Genomic DNA, 23,492 nt, shown 5'->3' on the forward strand with positions numbered 1-23,492 from the left:
CAGCCCTAAGTGTATTATGGGAGGGAAGTAAACAGGATATGAATACCAAGAGGTGAGGATCTTTGCAGACCATTTTGGATGCCAAGTACCACAGACGTTGAGATCTCCACTCCTATTGTGAATAATCACGTGACATCTTCACCATCTCCCTAACAGAAGGCTGGAAGTATATTCTCTGGAAAGAACAAAAACAAGATTCTCCTCTGTGATACCCTATTATTGAGGGTCAGCATTATAGTGAAAACAAAGAGAACCATTTATGTACAGATTGGTGGCCTTGCAACCTTTCCAGAATCTTGTCAACGCAGCTGCCTCGAGACAACAGATAGGAAGATTCTTCTTAGGGAAATCCCACAGCCCAAGAGAAACAACCTAAACATACTGACATCAGGGCCCAGTGAAATGGCCCAGGCAGATTATCTTATACTGAAGCCTATAATTAGTAAGCCCCACTCACGTACTAACAGCTGCCAATCAGGCAGTAAAGGACATTGATTCCTGAGAAACAGGAAACAAATGAGCTGAGCCTATGATTGCCCAGCTTACTGGCTGCAGGACACAGAAGGAGCCCAGATGTAGCCCAGCGGACTCTGAATCAAGGAGACACAGCTGAGAGTTTGGGAGAGAACAGCAGCTGTGGTTCATAGGAGAGAGCACTGGAGAGGACAGAGCCTCACAGAGAAAGAATCTGGAGAACTGCAGAATCCCATTGAATATTCACCAGAGTCTTGATCAGTGAGTATAAGTAAGGAAACTACCCAAGGCTGGGAACGAATACCTGAAAAGATTGAAGGAAACAGAATTTGGTTGCTCACGCAAGGCTGGAAATAGTGTCTGTTCCTACCAGCTATGAAACTTGAAAGTCACAGGGTTTTGATTAGAGTGCTCAGAAGGGTCTTGCCTCCAGTACTGGGGAATAATTACCCCTACACAAAACATGGTTCTGGTCTGATCTCAAAGCAAGACCCAAAAGGATTGTACTATTTCTAGGTAGCTACATCTTAGAACAAAGCTCAAGGATAGTTATAGGATTACAGAAATACCCAGTACTCAACAAAGTAAAATTCACAGTATCTGCCATCCAATCAATGATTAAACAATTACCAGGTATGTAAAAAGTAGGAAAATATAACCCATAATGAGGGGGAAAGTGAAGAAATCGGTACCACTGACCCAGAACCAATGTAGATTTTAGAATTAGCAGACAAGAGCATTAAAACAGTTAATATAACTGTATTTTATATGTTGAAAAATTAAGTAGAGACATGAAAGCTATGTCTGTATCAAATCAAACTCCAGGAAATGAAATCTGTGTTATCTGAGGTCAAATATACACTGGGTGAGAGTAATGGCAGTGAACAGGAAGACAGCAATAGAAAGTAAACAAACATTAAGAACTTAAAATATTAATTGAGCACCATTGAGCTGTGGCACTTCAAATGGCCTAAAATGTGTGTGTGTGTGTGTGTGTGTGTGTGTGTGTGTGTAGTTAGAGTTCCCAAAGAAGAGGGGACAGAAAAAATATTTTAAGAAATAATGACCAAAATTTTCCAAATGTAGTGAAAACTATAAACACATAGATCCAAAAAGCTTAGCAAACTCTTAGTACAAGAAACATGAAGAAAACTACACCAAGGAACAACATAATTAAATTGCTCAAAACCAGTGTTAAAGAGAAAAAATGTTAATGCAATCAGAAAAAAAAGGCAGATTATGTACAGAGCTAAGAATGGTAGCCAACTTTTCATGGGAAACAATGCAAGCAAGAATATTAGCGGAGCACCATCTTTAAAGTACTCAAAGGAAAAAGTCATGAACCTAGAATTCTATACTTGGAAAATATTTTTCAAAAATGTAGGTGAAATGAAGACTTTCAGACATACAAAAGCTTGAAAGACTTCATCACCAGCAGATCTGCACAAGAAATGTTAAAGGAAATTCTTCAAGCAGAAAAAAAATTATGCCAGGTAGAAATATGCAGCTACACAAAAGAATGAAAAGCCCTGGAAATGGGGATCAAGGAAACCTGACACAAACTAATAATGTCTTTTAAGATTAACTGGAGAGAATACTTTTCTCAGATTCAAGCCATGGGCACCTAGAGCAGTTTATAAAATACACAGGCACCACAAAACATTCCTTTAGACTCCTTTTACAGTTTTGAGCTAAATATTTCAGAGAACCTCATGATTGCCCTGTATATATACCTTTTGAATTTCATGTACTAGTTTTATCTACTTGAAGACCAATTATTAAGCAGATTTACAAGATTAGTAATTTAGTGTATTCATTCACATTTAACTCGATTTTAACAAGAAACAAATTTCTATCTATAACAAGCCATAAAAGGATAAGATTAAAGTTAAAGAGGGGTATATATTTCCACATAGTGAGATTAGTCTCTTTTTTGTATCTCATTAATATTTTGTTTTACTTCTTTTCTGATGACTGTTTTCTTCTAATCTAGAAAAATTTACGAATTTATTCTACTTGAATCAATTTACATTCATGATAACATGGTCCTCAAAATCAATACCTTCTCCAAAACCTCCTCTCTAGCCTCCCTTTGTTCTAGATTTGCTGTCATTTCTGTTCTATTCTGCCAGTTCTTTGTACTTTCCTCTGACATAGAATTTGTCCTCTTTGGTAAATGATTTCTTGGACCCTTAAAAAAGTGGTTAGATACCATGTTCCACCCCTAAAACATTTTGTACTTTGACCTAACATTTTTCCATTTGCAATCGTGTTTACTTACTCATAATCAGTTCCCTAGAATCTGCCTTTCCCATTGGATAGGAACCTCAATGACAACAGAGATTACTTCTCCATCGATGTTGATGATGGCTGGCTGATAAATTACCACTGTTCTGTTGAAGTATTAAGAATGAACAGGGTGAATCAGTGTCCCCCGTGCTTGGCACACAACCTCCCCTTGATTCAGAATGTCTGCTTTGGAGCAGTATCACAGATTAATTTATCAGATACAAAGCCCTCTTCCAGCTTTACAATCAGCCCATCATCCATCTGTACTGCCATTAGGGGACATCTCAGTCCCACAGTAGTTTAGTATTAAAAAATAATGATTTTGAAAGTAATTGCAGCAAAAAATGTTGCCATGTAATGTTTCATTTAATAAAGATAATAAGCACTTATTGTATACCTAAAAAAGGAACTGCCGTGGCCAGCCCAGTGGCTCAGGCGGTTGGAGCTTTGTGCTCCTAACGCCGAAGGCTGCCGGTTCAATTCCCACATGGGACAGTGGACTCTCAACCACAAGGTTGCCTGTTTGATTCCTCGACTCCCAGAAGGGATTGTGAGCTGCTCCCCTGCAACTAACAATGTCAACTGGACCTGGAGCTGAACTGCGCCCTCCACACTAAGATTGAAAGGACAACAACTTAACTTGGAAAAAGTCCTGGAAGTACACACTGTTCCCCAAGAAAGTCCTGTTCCCCTTCCCCAATAAAATCTTAAAAATATATAAATAATAAAAAATCAGTTTCACCATAGCCTAGTTGATATAAACAAGACTTAAGTTCCTGTGGCATCTCTTCAACATTATAGTGAAACAACATTGTTTGAGGACTTGCTATATATAACTTTTAAAAACAGAGAGATATAGAACTTTGATAAAATTAAAAACAAAGTTCTGAAAGTGTTATAACAGAAGAGTGTGGATGAAAGTGTGGGGAAAATGTGCATTCTCATATAATGATGGAGAGATAACAACTGGCATAACTTTCAGGGAAGTGAATAGGGTAGTCCATCAAAATTCCAAATTCATTTCTAACTTGGACTGCAGATTTGTCAAAAATTTTTCTAATTTCAGCCTCGTGTGAAGACTAGAAACTATCTAAATGTTACCAGTAAGGGAATGGTTAACAGCCATACAATAGCATACTGTTTAACCATTAAAGAAAATGGAAGCTATTTGTGCAGTACTGTGGAATAATCCCCCATATATAATGTAAAGTTAAAAAGCAAGACGCAGAATAGTACCATTTCTGGAAGAAAAAAGAGGGGGAAATGAAAACCAATGTATATGTTTTTTGTTTGAATATGCATAAATGGTCTCCGTCAGATTGCCCAAGAAACTGGAAATAGTTCCAGTTCTAAGTTCCTTCTAGGAACATGAAGTTGATGGCTTAGGGATAGAGGTAGGAGGAAGATTTCTCACTGTGCACCCTTTTGTGCCTTTTGAATTTTAAACCATTTAAGTCAGTTATCCATATTTTCATAAAAATACAGTTACAAACATGGTTATGTATATTGGGCTATCCATATGGAAAATTAATTTGACTTGTTCCCTAATTTCCATTCTATACTGTAAGTTCTAAATGGAGAGAAACATGATTTTTAAACCTTGAAAATGTATTTATGACATTAGGGTTTGGAAGGTTGTCTTAAAAAGGACACAAAAGCATGTGTCAAAAAGGAGGAAACAGTTGATGAATTTAATTTGACAGTATTAAAATTAAAAACTGACATGAAACACCATAAATAGAATGACATGACAATGACAACTGAGAGGAGACTCTTATAACACATAATTATCCAAGATTTAGTATCCAGGTTACATAAAGAACTCCTATGAATTAAAAAAAAAGATAAATCGCCCCAATTAAATAATGTACAAAAAGCAGGAATAGACAGTTCACAGAGAAAAACAAAATCTCAACCTCACTCGTAATCAGGGAATAACAAATGAAAACAAGTCACTATTTCATACCCATTAGGTTGGCAAAAGTCAAAAAATATGGCAGTTTCCAGTTTGGATTGGAATGTGGAGAAATGGACATTGTCATATTATACTTTTGGTGGAAGTATAAATTATTCCACTTTGAAGAGCAATTTGGTGGATGTCAAATTGAAAGTGTATGTACACCTTCAGGAAGTTCTTACACATCTTCACAAGGGACAGGCACAAAAATGGTTTTTGCAGCCCTGTTAATATTAACAAATTTTGGGAAATAACTAAATACAGCATTGGGGTAAATTGTGGCAAATTCATAACAGGAACACTATGTATAATTTAAATCATTTCCTTGACAAAATAGTCGGGAATAAGTCCATGGACTCCTGATCCAGGCCTCTGGGTTTGGATCCCAGTTTCTCCACCTGGCCACCTGTGTGACTTGGGGCAAATGATGAACCTCATTTGTAAAATGGGAACAATAGTACTTACCTCTTAGGAGTTTTGTGAAGATTAAGTGAGTCATAGAACAATGGCTGACACACAGCATCAACAAAAGTAAGCTGTTGTTTTTTACATGTATCAACATGGATAAATACGTAAAACATGAGTGTTTTTTATTAAAAAGCAAGGTATAAAAAATTAATGTAATGTGCCATTTATGTAAATTTGTATCCAGAGAAACAATGTTGTTTATAAATATTTACAATTATGGTAAAAGCATAAATACATACATTAGAAGGCTATAATCACCTTCAGGATGGTGTTTGTCTTTTAAGAGTAAAGAAGGGAAGTAGAATTATCAGGGAAATACCTAGAGCTTCAAATATTTGTGTTTATTTATTTTAAATATATCTAAAATAAACATAGCATAATGTTAATATTTATTAAATGGTGTACACATGGGTGCCAATTAAATTAATCTCTACCTTCCTGTATATTTGAATCTTTCATAATTTGAAATTTTAAAGAGTAACCTTTTAAAATATGAGAATGAATTAAGAGAACTTGTTTGATTTCTTTTCCATAAACAACTTTTCCCTTTTTAAAAAATGGAAATATGTTTACTGTTCATTTTGATATAAAGTACGTACTTATAAATTCCAATGAAAATACTTGTGTAAAGTAGAAAGTGTATATTCTACATCCTCAGAAATAACTTCTTTACAACTTGCTATATACCCTTTCTGATCTTTTTAGACATATATAAATATATTATTTAAAATTTTTTCATAGCTAGGATCACACTTTACATGCTGTTTTTTAATCTGTTTTATTTTTCGCTTGTGAATACACCGTGGACATCTGTTCATTTTAACATGATACATAGAAATCTACCTCATAAATTCCATTTCAGGACGTTACTTTAACATGATCTCTGATAAGACTGATTTTGATATGATCATGTCTGAAGGAAAGATAATGGTGTTGACAACCTCAAGATTTTCTTACTTTGATCTTTATAGTTTTAGGATTTCAATGTAGACTATTTTCTGCTTTTTTAAAAGACACTATTGCAAGAGCATCTCAAGCAGACGTCGTTATAATCGTGATTTGGAACAGGATGAAGCATTTATTCCCGTTGGAGAATCCTTAAAAGACCTTATTGACCAGTCACAAAGTTCCGGTAGTGGATCTGGACTACCTTTATTGGTGAGATAAACTATCATATGAACATGAATGGTTTATTGATACAGAATGTGTCCGCATATGTAGGTAGCATAATTACTGCAGATTAGGGAACATTGTTACACATATTTTTTCCTTCTTGGAAAAAGATGGCTACAGTAGTACAAGATGAAATTAGTTAAATATAAGAAATATGAAACAAAAAAAAATTGAATAGTCAAGTAAGATAGAGCCACAGCAACTTAGGAAAAAAGGTACGGTCATAAAGTGAGTTAGTTCACAAGTTTTGCTTTCAGCAGCCAACTTGAAAAGAGGAACCAGGTATACAATTCCTTACATCGGTAAGGTTAAACAGATTATTGTGAGAAGTATAACTATTTCAGATTCTGAAATCAAAGGGAAGTTTCTCTCACATATCTTCATACAGAGGATGCCTCCCTCAATATAATGCTATATTACCAAGCACAGTTCATAAAAGTAATTTTAAAGAGAGTTATTAATAATTCTAAGAGGATTATATGTAAGGCAATACTCAGACTTAGGGGCCCAGAGGACCCTTGTAATAAATACCAGACATTCAGATAGGTATTTGTTAACATACATTTATCTCTAATTTAAAATTTCATGGAATTAAATAGTTCTGTAATTGAATTAGAAAGGTGAAGTAAAACTGTCTTTATATGCCTACAACATGATTGTCTATGTAAAAAAAATCTCAAGAATGATACCATAAAGCTACGACAACCAATAAGCGAGATTAGCAGGGTTGCAAAATATGTCATTGTACAAAAACCATTGAATTTATGTAAACTGGCAAAAAACAATTAGGAGTTAACATTTTAAACGCTGTGTCAGTTGGATTAGCAACAAAAAGTTCAATATTTTGGAATAAACTTAACAAAATTTATTAAAACCTGTACACTGAAAATTAGAAAACATTGCCAAAAGAAATTAACACAGCCTTGAATAAGTGGAGACGTATGTCTATCCTGTTTGTGAATCAGAGGACTCAGGATTAAGATTTCAGTTTTCCTAAAATTGACTTATATTTTCCATTCAATGTAAATCAAAATCAGCGCAAACTTTTGTAGAAATTGATTAGCTGATTCTAACATTTATACGAAATGAAAGGACCTAGAAGAGCCAAAATAATTTTGAAAAAGAAAACAAAAAGGATTCTTCTACATGATTCCTGGACTTAAAGTGTAAAGCTATAGTAATTAACACTGTGGAGCTGGCATAAGGATAAATATGGGTATCAGTGAAACAGAACAGAGAGTCTAGAAATGGGCATATACCCTTTTTCCCCAAAAATAAGACCTAACCAGAAAATAAGCCCTAGCATGATTTTCAATAAGACATCCCCTGAAAATAAACCCCAATGCGTCTTTTGGAGCAAAACTTAATGTAAGACCGGGTCTTATTTTCAGGGAAACACGGTGTATATATATGATCAGTTGATTTGGGTGCTAGAGTAATTCAGTGGGGGAAAAGATAGTCTGTTCAACAAATAGTGCAAGAAAAATTGCACATCCATTTGCCACAAAGTGGATCTGAACCCTTACCTCACTCCGTGTACAAAATTACCTTGAAATGGAGCATAGATCTAAATGTAAAAGATAAAGTACACAACTTTTAAAAGAAAATGTTTTAGAACACTCATTGTGACCTTGGGTCAAGCAAAGATTTCTTAGCACACAAAAGACATGAATTGTTTTTTTAAAATGATAAATTGGGCTTTCTCAAAATTTAAGACTGTCTCTTCAGAAGACACTTCTAAGAAAATGAAAAAAAAGCAAGTCACCAATTGGCAAAGGAGATCTGATAAAGAATTTGTGCTGCAGAATATATATAAAGAACTTTTACAATTCGGTAATAAGACAAACAATTTCAATTTTTTAATCGATAAAAAATTTGAATAGACACTTTCCCAAAGAAGATAGAAGAATGGCAGATAAGCATATGAAACAATCCTCAGCATCATGGGGAAATGCAAACTAACACAGTGAGGTGCTACCACGCATCCCCTCGCATCCCCTCGCGTGGCTAAGACTGAGGATATCAGCTGGAAATCATACATTGCTGATTGAAATGCACAGTGGTACAGCCACTTGGGGAAAGTGTTTGACAGTTGACTGTAAACTTAAGCACACACAGTGAAGCCATCCCTCCTACTAAGAGTATAGCGAAGAACTGTGCAAACATGTCCAAAGACCTGAATGTAAATGTTTATAGCAGCTTTAATCACAATAGATGTAAATTGTAAACAACCCAAAAGTTCATCAGTGGGTAATTGGATAAACAAGTGGTGGTACATTCATAGAGTGGAATCCGACTCATCAATAAAAAGAAACAAGCTACTGATACATGCAACAACATAGGTGAATTTGAGAGTGTTTTATGCTAAGTGAAAAAACTGAGACACAAAAGGCTATATATTATATGTTTCCATTTGTGTGGGACTCTATAAAGGCGAACTGTAGGGACAGAAAACAGACCAGTGATGCCAGGGACTGGGGATGGGTGGGCAGGGGATTGACTTGAAAGAGGGGAGCTTTTCTGGGTGATGGATGTACTGTGTATCTTAATTGTGGTATTGCTGGTTATATGACTTTATATTTGTCAAAACAGTTGTCAAAAACAGTGAATTCTACTGTATATAAATTATGCCTCAATAATCCAGACTTTGAAAAAAATTATTAAAGGATTATTATTTATTAAATAAAATGATACATAAAGTAAGTTAGTTTAGGTGTGCACAAAATGTAACCCATTTTAGTGTGCATTCCAATCTGGACCTTCGTGTTCTTTTTAATTTAGGATGACCACTATGCTTCTGAAAATGAAAGGTAACAATTAACGTACATCTTTCATTGAAGAAATATTAATGAAAGCACTTAGTGTACTCTAGGTGTTGTCTTAAATACATACCTATGTTCTGTGAGCAGAGTGGGATAGAATTCTAACAAATACATATATGAATAATAATAAAATTGTAGTTGTGATAAGTGCGGCAACTGAAAAGTCTATGTGTGCTCTGAAGATGCTGAACAAAGCAACAGCACTCCCAAGTAAAGGAAACTGCACATGTGCAAAGGCTCTGAGACGGGAAGAAGCTTGAGTAAATTCTAAAAGTTGAAATAAGAGGGTTACGTGAAGCTGGTGTGATTATAGTAAATGATGAGGCTGGAGCATTGGGCAGGGGCCAGATCATGTAGGGTCTTAAAGACTGAGTTGAAGATTTTTAACTGTCATTTAGATTTTATTGCATAATGAACCACCCCAAACCTTAGTTGCCTGAAGCAACAAACGTTATTTCTCATGATTCTGTGGGTCTGCTGGGCAGTTATTTTTCTGGACTTGCTCAATTAGACCTAGATGGTATAGTTTGTGCACATGGTCAGTGGTTCACGTGATTCTGTTCATTGGTCACAGAGCTCTCCAGAACACAAGAAAGGGCAAGCTCCAGTGCACACTTGCCAGGTCTTCACTTGCATCACATTTTCTATTGTCCTGTTACAAAGCAAGTCACGTGGCCAAGCCCAGCCTCTAGGAAGAAACAACCCGAGGGTGTGTGTACTGGGAGGGGAATTATTTAACTTTTTTTGCAAGCAGTCTGCCACAGTTGTTAGTTGTGATTTCGAAATGTTGTTTATTGTTTCATCTTTTAAATACGTTTTAATTTTTAACATTGGAGTTGGTTGATTGTATCTACCATCCTTTTTGATGGGATGGACTCTCAGACCACTTTCTCAGTTTTAATAGGTTCCTTTCATCAAGAACCCAAAACGTTTTATTTATTTATTTATTTATTTATTTATTTATTTATTTATTTATTTATTTATTTTTCTTATGAAGGTTCAGCGAACTATTGCCAAACAGATTCAGATGGTTCGGCAAGTTGGTAAAGGCCGATACGGAGAAGTGTGGATGGGTAAATGGCGTGGTGAAAAAGTGGCAGTCAAAGTTTTTTTTACCACTGAAGAAGCTAGCTGGTTTCGAGAAACAGAAATCTATCAAACTGTGCTAATGCGCCATGAAAATATACTTGGTGGGTACACATCTGATTTCAGTCAATTCTGTATTCTAATAAGGTGAGGGGCGTGCCGCCTGGGCTCTAAAAGCACATAAATTCCATTATTTGAATTGAGCTAAAGGAAGCCCAGTAGAATACACAGCTTAGATACAACCCAGCCCTGAATGCCAGCCAACCATTTTATTCCCTACCCTACTAAGGAAAGAGGAGTGAGTTTCAAATTGGAAGTAATGCCAGTTTATTGGACTTACTCAGACAATAACAAAAAACAAGTCTTTTATAGGTAATTTAAGCAATTTTCTAGGGTAACTTTAACTATAACACCTTTTGCCCTTTGTAAGCTAAGCCACTACCACCATATGACGTAGCTTAGTGTTGTGTGCTTAGCAGGTCTCTCCCTCCTCACCCCACCCCATGGACACAGTCGCAAAATAATTCAGGTATGATCTGACCAGTAGGGTGCGGAAACTCATCTAGCTTTCCTGACTTTTCTGTTTAGCTCTGATTTCCCTTCTTTTTATACAGTGCATAGTACATTGCCAAGAGTGTAGGCACTTGGGTTAGCATCCTAAGGCTATCGTAACAAACTACCACAAATTGCATGCCTTAAAACAATAGAAATGTATGCTCCCTGAGTTTTGGAGGCCTGAAGTTTAAAATCAAGGTGTCGGCAGGGCCCTGCCCTCTGGAGGCTCTAGGAGAGGACCCTTCCTTGCCTCTTCCTGGCTTCTGGTGATTGCCAGCGATCTTTGGTGTTCGTTGGCTTGGAAACAACATTTTTATCTCTGTCTCTGTCATCACATGGCCTCCCCTGTGTGTCTGTGTCCAAATTTCCCTCTTATAAGGACACCAGTCATTGAATTGTGACACCCACCCTAATCTAGTATGACCTCATGTGCATTTGATTACATCTACAAAGACCCTGTTTCCAAATAAGGTCACATTTACAGGTACCAGGTGGATGTGAATTGGGGGGGTGGGGAGAAGGACACTTCAACCCAGCGCTTTTAACTGACCTTTTTCTGAAGGGGGAGGAGAAGGAAAGGGGTTCAGTATCACCAACCTGCTCGTCAACCACCCAGACCAAAGGTGGATGTGAGGACGCATTGATGGACAAATGGAATTGGTTTGGTTAGGCACAAACTCTTAGTTGAGCATTTTTAACTTTATTATTTTAATATATCCCCTTTTCAAAGTGAAATTGAGAGCCTTTTGCACATTCCTTCTTTATCGTTCTTCATGATCAGAGAACCATGTAGATGGTAACATTCCCCCAGGTGATTGTATGGTATGTGATCTTCTCAGTCCTATTACCATTTTCATGATGATCATTAATATTATTTTAAGTTTATTGCAGAAGTATAGAGTTATATGTGTAAACCTGGGGGAACATTCAAGAAGCTTGATTAGGCAAATTGAATGTTTATTGTCTGCACACGATACCTTACTTATTCTCAGTATCTTAAATGAGCATTCATTATTCTTCATAGCCACCTCTGATAACTAACCTTTTCAATTCATTCATTGAACAGGTTTCATAGCAGCAGACATTAAGGGTACAGGTTCCTGGACTCAGCTCTATCTAATTACTGATTACCATGAAAATGGATCTCTCTATGATTTCCTGAAATGTGCTACACTAGACACCAGAGCCCTCCTCAAGTTGGCCTATTCAGCTGCCTGTGGTCTGTGCCATCTCCACACGGAAATTTATGGCACCCAAGGAAAGCCTGCAATTGCTCACCGAGACCTAAAGAGCAAAAACATCCTCATCAAGAAAAATGGAAGTTGTTGTATTGCTGACCTGGGTCTTGCTGTTAAATTCAACAGGTGAGTGTGGTTCTTTGCCGGCTGTTCTGAAATTATTTATGTTATAATCTCCGAAAGATATTGGAATATTTGTATTCTGGATAGTGGAGTTCCGAGCATGTGTTTGTGCTTATATAGTTACATAAATATATAATTGGGTTTTTGTCTTGGTTGGTTTGTTTTGGTGCGTTTTGTTTACAAAAGTTGCATTCTACTCTACGTAATTCTTGATTTCATTTTTTTATTGTCTTACACATCCTTCTATTTCAGTTTATGTAGATTTACTTCATTCTTTTTAACAGTGTTGATGCAGTTTTTCCAAATATGGATGTACTGTAATTTACTCCATGACTAATAGGCATTAAAGTTCCTCTGGCTTATCTCTATAATTTAAAAAATGTTTAATGAAAACTGTATTTTATCCACATATATTATATCCTTGAGCACTTATACAAGTATTTCTTCATGGTGGATTCCTAGAGAGGGAGCTAGACCAAGAGTATGTCTATATTAAATTAAGGTATATTGCAAGTTACCTCTTGAAAGAGCATGCATCAATTTACACTCCCATAAACAGTATAACTATGCCATTTCTCCATTAAAGCCACTTGATATGTTGTTAATATTTTTAAACATTTATAAAAATTTTAGGAAACTATTGAAACTGTTTTAATGTTGTTATAACTCTAGAGTACAGCAGCCATTTCACATTTCAGAATTAATTTCAGGCCATAAGATAAAAGTGCTAGTCCATAATAAAATAAACATTTAAAAAAATTAAATCTTTTTCCCTGGTGTTCTAATCCTTTTTTTTAATCAATGTAGTGTTTATTAGCTTAAATATTCATCAGATGCTATATAAGGAAATAGGAAATATGTTAATCTGTGCTTCAGAGTCGTTTCCAGAACCTGCCAGAACCGGGGGCCTGGCACAACAGAGCATTCATGTTTTTCAACTCTAAAATTTACTCCAAAAATTGAGAAAACAATAAACATCATTTATTACTGATTGTTAGTATGATTGTGTAAACATTACACATAACAGAACCAAGTTGGTTGGGCCCATAAAGAAGAAAATGTAATCCTATATCATCACATGAGAATCGTGAAAGCAAATGATTCCTCTTGATTTAAGAGTACTGCTCTGGACCCTGCTGGGGATGTTAAATAACATATGGCATATATTTAAAGGGTACATCACTTTTCTAAAATGAGAAAGATATTAAATTTTAAAATGCATCTGGCCCCAAGGATTTCTGATGAGGAATACAGAGATTTTAGATAGATAGATAGATAGATAGATAGATAGATAGATAGATAGATAGATAGATAGATAGATAGATAGATAGATAGAGATGATAGATAGATAGAGATGATAGATAGATAGAGATGATAGATTAGATTAGATAGATAGATAGATAGATAGATAGATAGATAGATAGATAGATAGATAGATAGATAGAGGTGTGTGTGTGTGTACGTGTGTACACAACAAAAATGGAAAATAAACTGTTTTGTTCTTGACCATCAACATGGACGTTATCTGTCTTCTGTTTCAGCGACACAAATGAAGTTGATGTACCCTTAAATACCAGGGTGGGTACCAAACGCTATATGGCTCCAGAAGTGCTAGATGAAAGCCTGAATAAAAACCATTTCCAGCCGTACATAATGGCAGACATCTATAGCTTTGGCCTAATCATTTGGGAAATGGCTCGTCGTTGTATCACAGGAGGTAGGTAGGAGTTCAGGGAGTGCGTTTCTGGTTAGGTTTGTATCCACATCATTCAAAAAAACTAACAGCTCCTGTTACGTATTTTTAGATGTCATGTATGTCAGGGGTCCCCGAGACCACTCCCAGGCTCTGATTTCACTAGGACTCACAGGACACAGTCCTCGCAGCTAAAATTTGTTATAGTGAAAGGATACAAAGCAAAGTCAGCAAAGGGAAAACTATGTGGGGCAAAGTTCAGAGGAAATTGGACACAAGTTTGCAAAGTCCTCTCCAAGTAGAGTCACACAGGATGCACTTAATTCCTCCAGCCTGTTGTGGCAATGTGTGAAACATCGTCATCCAGGGAAGTTACTAGAGACAGTTCCCAAAGATTTTATGGGAGGCTGGGCACATGGGCCCCCTCTACCTAGAGTGTACCAAAATTCCAAACTCTCAGAAAGAAAGCTGGTGTGCAGCATAAACCATTGTTTGCACAAATATTCTAGGCACAGTTAGCCAATGTTATCATTTAGGGAAAGTTTTATGTCAGTATAGGGAACTGTTGATCAGACAAGTTCCCAGACACCAGCCAAGGGCCAGCCTTGCAAGCAGACCTTTTTAAGGATAGCAGGCTCAGGCTCAGGCTTGCTGTGTTACCTCTTTTCTACATATCATGTTGTCTTTCTACTACAGAACAAAACAAAATTAAAAAAAAAAAAATATCCATTAGTAGGAACAATTGTGTACACACATAAATAGGTTAAATATTAGTGTGAGTGTTTCACCTTGTTTTTTGTGTTTTTTTAAGGATGTTGGTATGTCCACAGCTGTAATGGGGATCCTGATGGACGTAGGGGAAATAATTAGACATAAAAAAGAGAACATTATTACAAGTGAATCATCCGTTCTATAATTTTTTTCTTCTCTATGTGGGAATCAGTTTTAGTTCCTTAGTTCAGTAAGCTGAATAGCTTACTGCTGAATAGCTTACTGCTGAATAGCTTACTGTACCACCATTCCTGCACCCACTGCGTTTTCTTACTCCCCACAGGGATAGTAGAAGAGTACCAGTTGCCGTATTACAACATGGTGCCCAATGATCCATCCTATGAAGATATGCGTGAGGTTGTGTGTGTCAAACGTTTGCGGCCAATTGTGTCTAATCGATGGAACAGTGATGAAGTAAGTGGAACTCAGTCCTCTGAGGAAGTGTTTGGGGAGCGTTGCCAAGGGTATTTACCCGCTCATGACATTCTCTTTACTTTTCAGTGTCTACGAGCAGTTTTGAAGCTAATGTCAGAATGCTGGGCCCACAATCCAGCCTCCAGACTTACAGCGCTGAGAATCAAGAAGACACTTGCCAAGATGGTTGAATCCCAAGATGTAAAGATTTGACAGTTAAGCAATCATGAGGAGAAACTCTAGACTGCAAGAACTGTTTTCACCCAAGGAATGGGTGGAATTAGAGTAGAATAAGGATAACTTGGTTCTCAGACTCTTTCCTCACTACACCTTCACAGGCTGCTAATATTAAACCTTTCAGTACTCTGTAGAACATAAGCTGGGAACTTCTAAACACTTCATTCTTTGTATATGGACAGCTTTTATTTTAAATGTGGTTTTTGATGCCTTTTTTTTTTTATTGGGTTTTATGAACTGCATCAAGACTTTAATCCTGATAAATAAGCCTCCAATCAAACTCTGGGTACTGAATTACCTGTTCATAAAATGGTGCTTTCTGTGAAAGCCTTAAGAAGATAAACGAATTCAGCAGAGATGGAGAAATATACACTTGCCTTCTACCTGAAAAATTTTAATCTGTTTGTATTCTACCTTTGTAAACAGCCTATGGATTATGATCTGTTTGGGATAATGCTTAGTTGATGAGAGTTTATCGTTCTTTGGTCATGGTGTGTGCGCACAGGCAAACCAGGATTCCTCTGCTGCCGTTTGAATTAGAAGAAAATCATTTATGAATGCACAGAAGGATATTAGTGGCTGTTGGTTCTGTGCTTTAAAAATGCATGGTCTGACCAAGATTTGCCAATCACATAAAAGCCATTTACCTTGCAGGTGAGCTAGCTTCTCCACCAACTTTATTTTTAACATAAAAGTTGATATAAAAGCCAAAAGAAGTTGAAAGTGCCCGTAAATTTGGACTATTTTCCTCCCACCCAAATTTTTTTTTTTTTTTTTTTTTTTGTAATTATTATTATTTTGTCACGAGAAGAATTCTGTCCAAAGTTGGAACTTCCAATGCCATGAACCTTGTAAAGAAACCACTTCTTATTGAAGTGAATTACTAATTACTGCATTTGATAGCAATGTTAAGTGCCTATAACCATGTTCTGTATTCTTTATTCTCAGTAACTTTTAAAAGGGAAGTTATTTATATTTTGTGTGTAATATGCTTTATTTGCAAAACACTTGCTCCTCTGACAACAATATTTTATATATGTACATACATTCATACTGTAGAAACCAGCTCACATGTACCTCACATCCCATCCTTAAGGGGAAAAAAAGATCGTCAGAAGAAAATATTATAAAGTAAAACTACATATGAATTTTCAGAACTAACGCTTTCAAAGTAGGATATCAAACCTAGGACTTGTTAACTTCAGGCATAGACTTTCATTAAGATATTATCATCTCAATTTTCCTTTAGGAATGGATCCTCTAATTAGAAATTTCTATTTCAAAGCTGATATAAATTTATCAACACCTGTTTTAGACATTTAAATCATTTGAGATTTTTTATTTTGTGATTTCTGTTCCATAACTTGTGAAGACAATGAAGAGTCAGGCACAAAAGTTCAGTATCTATAAGTACCTATGTCTGTACCATATAGCTGTTATTCAGGAAAATGCTACTTATTTTATGCATGCCTTGTTATCCCAAGGAATAATTCTGATTTATTTAAACTTTTTATACTTCTGTAATGCCTTTTAAATATTAATATTCTGAACAAACAAATCATGGGTGCATAAAGTGAGACAATTTTCTTCAAATATAACATAAATGTGATTTATCACATGATCAAAATACTTTAAAGGGGAGGAATCAGAGCGTGTCCCTTTATTACCAAAACTGGTTGGCACATAAGGATGAAAATTATATATTTGTCTGTACACCAAATTTCACAAAACTTGCTTTAACTTAGTTTTAACTAAGTTTAATAATTTTCATCTAACATTAATTGCAGTTTGAAATGTTCAAGATAAGTAAATTTATATATTGATAGTACCCAATAACTTGTGCTTTCAGAATGTTTTCATTGTCTCTATACTGAGATTTAGAGATATTTTTATCTAAATTGCCATGTGACTTAAGAATACTTATGAGCTCTGATCTACTTAGTCGAAGGTAAACCTGGATTTATTTTTTTATTTGATAAACTATAACTCTGAAATCATTTGTCATCTTAATAACAAAATATCTAAGGAAAGGCAAACTCTGTTTTTAGAAATGTTAATATGTGAAAGCAAAACATTACAGATAGTGTATAAGTAAGTACAAGACCACTGTAATGATTTTGTAATATCAAGAATTAATGGTAGAGACTTGTTAAATAAAAGTATTTTCTAGTATAACATGTTATTTCAAAAGCAAATGATGCCATATTTGAAATCCTAACATCTAAAAAAGTTGCGTGGAACTTACTTTCTTCTCTCCTTCTTCTACTCTTAAATTTCTAAGTTCATGCAGTAAGTGAAATATTTAAAGAGGAAGAGGAAGGAAGTAGCATATAGTACAGTAGTTAATAATTTGTAAAACCCTACAAGCCATGATTTGGTCTCACAGTTTAGCATTTTAAAAACATGCGGCTTCTGTCTGTTATCCCTTTAAATGATTAAACCATAAGAACAAACAGAAAACCAAAGCCACCTGAATATAACAAAAGTTAACCCTCAAAGAAAATTCTTCTTATGAATTCTCTTTATTCTGATAAATGTTTCTAGAATTACAAGCACGTTAGGATTGGCTTCAATGTATTCTAAGCTTTCCCTGTGCTGTCTTACTGAACAAGTTTCTGAAGCATAAAATTTGAATCTAATTTCTCTAGAAATATTTGCACAAAAGCTATTTCAACCAACATGTTGCCTTTTCAGTGTCCAGAAGTATTTCTAAACTTAGAAACTGACCTATAGTTTTTGAAAATTGTTTTCCTAAAATGTGCCAGATTTATTATTCACTTAAAAAAATAGTACCTTCTTTTTCCTGATTTTTTGCTTCTGTTCAAAACAAAAATGCAATACAATTTTTAAAGACTCATGCATCTAAGTTGGCCCTAGATCAAATTTGATACTGAATAATTTATTCCAGGGAAGATTTTTGTAAGTTAAATAACTTACATTCTTTCATACATGTTTTGCAATGTTTCTACAGTAATATCTAAAATAATTTCAACAGCAGAAATGCTAATTGATTTTTTTAAAAGGATTGTTGCAGCTCTTGTACTGTATGAGTGTTAATATCTATTACTTGCTTGGGTCAGATGTTTAAAAGCAGTGTAGCATTTCATCTCCTTGCCTCAGTGCTGTTACCAATGTCACAGTGAGACTTGTAGACAGCTGACATGTTCGTAAAAACCAAATTAAATCTAGGGCAGCATCAAATGAAGCCACATGTAATGATCATCCCATAAGGAAAGTATGTGAATACTGCTTTTGCAAAGGATTAAATATATTGTAATTTTAGCTTGTGCTCTGTCTGTACTATGCTTTCAGTGGAATTATTTAAGCCCTTTTAGTGACTGTTGTCCTTGCCCATTTAAAAACTAAAATGTAGTATATATTGTATAAAATGAAAATACCATTATAGTTTAATTAGGGAAATTGTACATAGACACTGAAAGAAGGGTTAAAAACCAAGCAGTTTTATTATGCAGTTGTAAAACACCAAAAGTATAGATTCATCTTTGGTATGTAACACACTAAATGTATTTTGTACAGCATCTGGTTTAAAAGGTGCCTTATTAAGTTTACCATTAATTGCTTTGTTCTATATATAGATTACATCTAATGTATCATTTTTAAGTAAATAACCTTATTTTAGTATACTTTAGTAATGTGTTTTGTGATACTCTACTTGGACTGTACAGCGTGTCAGAAGTCACACGTGCCTGGTGAGATTTTACGACAAATGACTTAGTATACATACATATACCCCTGAGATGTGCATTTCAGCTACCAGAAACCCAGTACAGAGCATGGGGCAGGTAAGTGACCATGCAACCATACACTCTCCTTTATATAGATAGAGAACTCATAGACCTATTATAGTAAAGGTTGTTTTTCTTCATTAAAAGGAAACAAACAAAAAACAAAACAAAACATTTTTCTAGTTCTAAAAATATGTACCTACTGCAGACGTTTTGGAAAACAGGAAAGAATAAAACAAATACATTCAAAATTCTATTGCCAGATGTTACCACTATTTACATTTGAATGTTTCTTTTTCAATCTTTTTCTGCTGCCTATATTTTTACAATATTAACATCTTAGTATGTCATTATATATCCATTGAAAACATTTTTTTAATTGACTATTCCATGAAATTGATGGAATAATTTATTTTTTTAATTCCCTATTGAATACTTGGGTTAATTTCCATTGTTTTGGAAAATATAACCAATGCATTGAATATCATATATAAATCTTTGTATATTTTCCTAGATTACCTTTCTAAAAATGGGCCTAGTGGATATTAACTTTTTAAAGATTATTTATTTAAGATGGGGGAAAAAATCTAAGATTTTTAAGAAATATTGCCATATTGCTGCCCAGAGGACTTTTTATTTACACTACCACTCACAATGTAAGAGAGTGCTCATCTCACGACGTGGGCAGGTAATTTCTTACAAGTTTTTTTCTCTCTCTGCTACTATAGTGTCTGGTCTCTTGTAACTGGCTTCTTTTACTCAAAGATGGTAATGTTGTTCCTGCTGCATCATATGCTTTCTTAAAAGCTTAAGCTTTAGGGAAGTCAAAGTAACTTCCTTCTGCTCTGCAGCCGTACTGTTTTCCCTCCTGCACTCAGTCTCACCACCTGTCAGAACCGTTCTCAGTTATCTGTAAATTCATTCAGTCCGAGTGCCTACTGATGCCTTTTCTCAGACTGGTGAACATGTTACATTGACATAAAAGATTTAAGACTAGTTGATGTCTGCTAAAAATATATGTTTGGAGATAGCCTATTACAGAGTCCTTAAGGGAATCTCAATTTAGTGTCAGGATGAGGCACATGTTTTTTAAAGATTTTTATTAAAATATAGCTAACATATTTGTTGCAGGTATACACCATAGTTCAACATTTATATACCTAAAGAAGAGATCACCATGATAAGTCCAGCAACCATCTGACACTATACCACGCTATCAATATTATTGACTATATCCCTATGGTGTACATTACATTCCCATGACTTATTTGTTTTATACATGGAAATTTGGACCACTTAACTGCCCTTCACCTTCCCCCGACCCTTCTTTTAATTTTTCAATTGCAGTTGACATTTAATATTTTATATTAATTTTAGGTGTACAGCATAGTGGTTAGACATTTATGTAATTTAAGAAGTGATCCCCCTAATTAGTACCCACCTGGCACTACACATAGTTGTTATCATGTTAGTGACTATATTCCGTCTTATGTTATAACCCCATGACTATTTTGTAACTTCTTAACCCCTTCACCTTTTTCACCCTGCCTCCCAACCCCGTTCCTATCTATTAACCCAATAAATCTAGTACCCATCTGACACCATACATGGTTATTACAATATTATTGACTCTATTCCTTATGCTATACCCGACATCCCCATGACTGCTTTCAAATAACCAATTTGTACTTCTTAATCCCTCCCCCTAATCCCCCAACCTCCTCCCATCTGGCAACCATCAAAATGTTCTCTGTATCTATGAATTTGTTTCTGTTTTGTTTGTTTATTTTGTTTTTTAGGTTCCACGTACAAGCAATATCACATTGTGTCTGTCTTTCCTTGTCTGACGTACTTCACTCAGCACAATACCATCCAGGTCCATTTATGCTGCTGCAGATGGCAAGAAGCCATTGCCTTCCATGGCTGAGCAATATTCCATTGTATATATGTACCACCTCCTCTTTATTCTTCATCCAGACACCCAGGCTGCCTCCACATCTTGGCCCTTGTAAACTGCTGCAGTGCACATATGATACATGTCCTCTCGAAGTAGCATTTTGGGTTTCTTCAGATAAAATACCCAGAAGTGGGATTACTGGGTCCTTTGTCTCTTGTTATATAGCCTTTGTTATAGTCTATTTTGTCTGGTATAAATATTACTACTCCAGCTTTTGTTTGTTTCCATTTTCATGAAATAGCTTACTTTCAGTCTGTGTGTCTTTTGATCTGAAGTGAGACTTGTAGGCAGCATATGAAGGGTCTTGTTTTGTTATCCATTCAGCCACCCTCTTTTCCCCCACTCCTTTCGCCTCACCCCACACACACTCTGGTTCAAGCCGTTGTTTCTCAGTCTAGTTGTGTAGCACACAGCTCCCTGGCCCATGCTGATATTATGATCCTTGCACTCCTGCGCCCCCCCCCCCCCCCCCCCCCCCCCGCTGAGGCAGTCGCCGGTTGTCGGTAGCTCACAGCATTTCTCGCCCACTGCCGGCCATTACACTGGCTGCTGGCCACTCATGGTGGTACATGGCAGCCCACAGCAGCCGGCGGCGGCACGCAGTCACCCACGGCAGCTCACGGCAGCCCAGCTCCAGGGAGAGCCATTGTTCACAATCTTAGCTGTAGAGGGCGCAGCTCCCTGGCTCATGTGGGAATTGAACTGGCGATTTCGGCATTAGGAGCATGGTGCTTCCATCTCCTGAGCCACCCAGCCAGCCCGCCACCCTATCTTTTGATTGGAGCATTTAATCCATTTACACTGAAAGTAATTGTTAGGGGTGGCCAGTTTGCTCAGTGGGTAGAGCTCAATGCTCATAACACCAAGGTCACCGGTTTGATTCCCACATGGGCCAGTGAGCTGCACCCTCCGCAACTAGATTGAAAACAACTACTTGACATGGAGCTGGTGGGTCCTGGAAAAACACGCTGTTCCCCAACATTCCCCAATAAAAAATAAAAAGAAAGTAATAGATATGTAGTTATTGCTATTTTATTACTCACATTTTTTATCTTTTTTCCCCCCTCTTAAAGAAGTACCTCTACGATTCCTTGTAATTCTGGTTTGGTGTAGATCTTAGATTTTTCTTGTCTGGGAAGCTCTTTAATCTGTCCTTTGATTCTAAATGATAACTTCGCTGAGAGTAGAGTAATCTTGGTTGGAGGTCCTGGCTTTTCATCACTTTGAATATTTCGTGCCAATCCATTCTGACCTGCACAGTTTCTGTTCAGAAATCAGCTGATAGTCTTATGGCAGCTCCCTTGTAGGTAACTAACTGCTTTTCTCTTGCTGCTTTTAACATTTTTCTCTTTGTCTTTAACCTTTGGCATTTTAATTGTGCTGTGTCTTGATGTGGGCCTCTTTGGGTTCATCTTGTTTGGGACGCTGCGCTCCCTGGGCTTGTGTATCTATTTCCTTTGCCAGATTAGGGAAGTTTTCCATCACTATTTCTTCAAACAGGTTAATTCTTTGCTCTCTTTCTTCTCCTTCTGGTACCCCTATGATACAAATGTTTGTATGCTTAATATTGTCCCAGAGGCTCCTTAAACTCTCTTTATTTCTTTGGATTCTTTTTTCTTTTTGCTGTTCTGATTGGCTGTTTTCTGCTACCTTATCTTCTAAATCGCTGATCTGATCCTCTGTTTCATCTGATCTGTTGATTCCCTCTAATGTATTTTGTGACTTCTTAACCCCTTCACCTTTTTCACCCTGCCTCCCAACCCCGCTCCTATCTATTAACCCAATAAATCTAGTACCCATCTGACACCATACATGGTTATTACAATATTATTGACTCTATTCCTTATGCTATACCCTACATCCCCATGACTGCTTTCAAATAACCAATTTGTACTTCTTAATCCCTTCCCCTAATCCCCCAACCTCCTTCCATCTGGCAACCATCAAAATGTTCTTCATTTCGGTTCATGTATTCTTTATTTCTGATTGGTTCTTTTTGTGTTTTTCTATCTCCATTTTTATGTTTCCTATCTCTTTGTTGAAGTCTCCCTGAGATCATTGAGCATCCTTATACCAGTGTTTGGAACTCTGCCTCTGGTAGATGCTTGTCTCCATTTTGTTTAGTTCTTTTTCTGGAGCTTTATTCTGTTCTTTCAATTGGGATGTGTTTCCTTGTCTCCCCATTTTGGCTCCCTCCCTGTGTTTGTTTCTATGTATTAGGTAGAGCTGCTGTGTCTCCCAGACTTGGTAGAGTGGCCTTAAGTAGTAGATGTGCTGTGGAGCTCAGTGGCACAGTCTTTCTGGTCATCTGAGCCAAGTACTCTGGGTGTGTCCCTTGTGTGGGTTGTGTGTGCCCTTCCATTGTAGTCAAACCTTGATTGCTGTTTGCTTATCAATGGGAGGGATTGATCCTCAGGCTGATTGATTGTGAGTACTGGCCATAAGTACAGTGGAGAAGCTGTTGTGCAATGGCTTATCCTGTGGAGCAA

The 23,492-nt window shown here is 36.4% G+C and overlaps 1 protein-coding gene across 2 annotated transcripts in view; it reads left to right on the top strand.

Moving 5' to 3' along the window:
• BMPR1A (bone morphogenetic protein receptor type 1A) overlaps nucleotides 1-18,944 on the top strand; it is a 138,578-nt gene extending 119,634 nt beyond the window's left edge. The window contains exons 8-13 of one of the 2 annotated variants that reach the window (XM_088792112.1): nucleotides 6,202-6,346; nucleotides 10,181-10,373; nucleotides 11,891-12,188; nucleotides 13,727-13,902; nucleotides 14,933-15,063; nucleotides 15,151-18,944. In XM_088792112.1, coding sequence (XP_088648238.1) covers nucleotides 6,202-6,346; nucleotides 10,181-10,373; nucleotides 11,891-12,188; nucleotides 13,727-13,902; nucleotides 14,933-15,063; nucleotides 15,151-15,276 — 1,069 coding nt within the window. In that variant the 3' untranslated portion in view covers nucleotides 15,277-18,944. The remainder of the gene's footprint in view (nucleotides 1-6,201; nucleotides 6,347-10,180; nucleotides 10,374-11,890; nucleotides 12,189-13,726; nucleotides 13,903-14,932; nucleotides 15,064-15,150) is intronic. The other variant, XM_088792113.1, reaches the window with a different exon arrangement.
• The last annotated feature ends 4,548 nt before the right edge of the window (nucleotides 18,945-23,492 follow it).

This window comes from Rhinolophus sinicus, chromosome 15 (assembly GCF_057876585.1).
Source record: "Rhinolophus sinicus isolate RSI-liver-muscle chromosome 15, RSI-T2T, whole genome shotgun sequence".
NCBI lineage: Eukaryota > Metazoa > Chordata > Mammalia > Chiroptera > Rhinolophidae > Rhinolophus > Rhinolophus sinicus.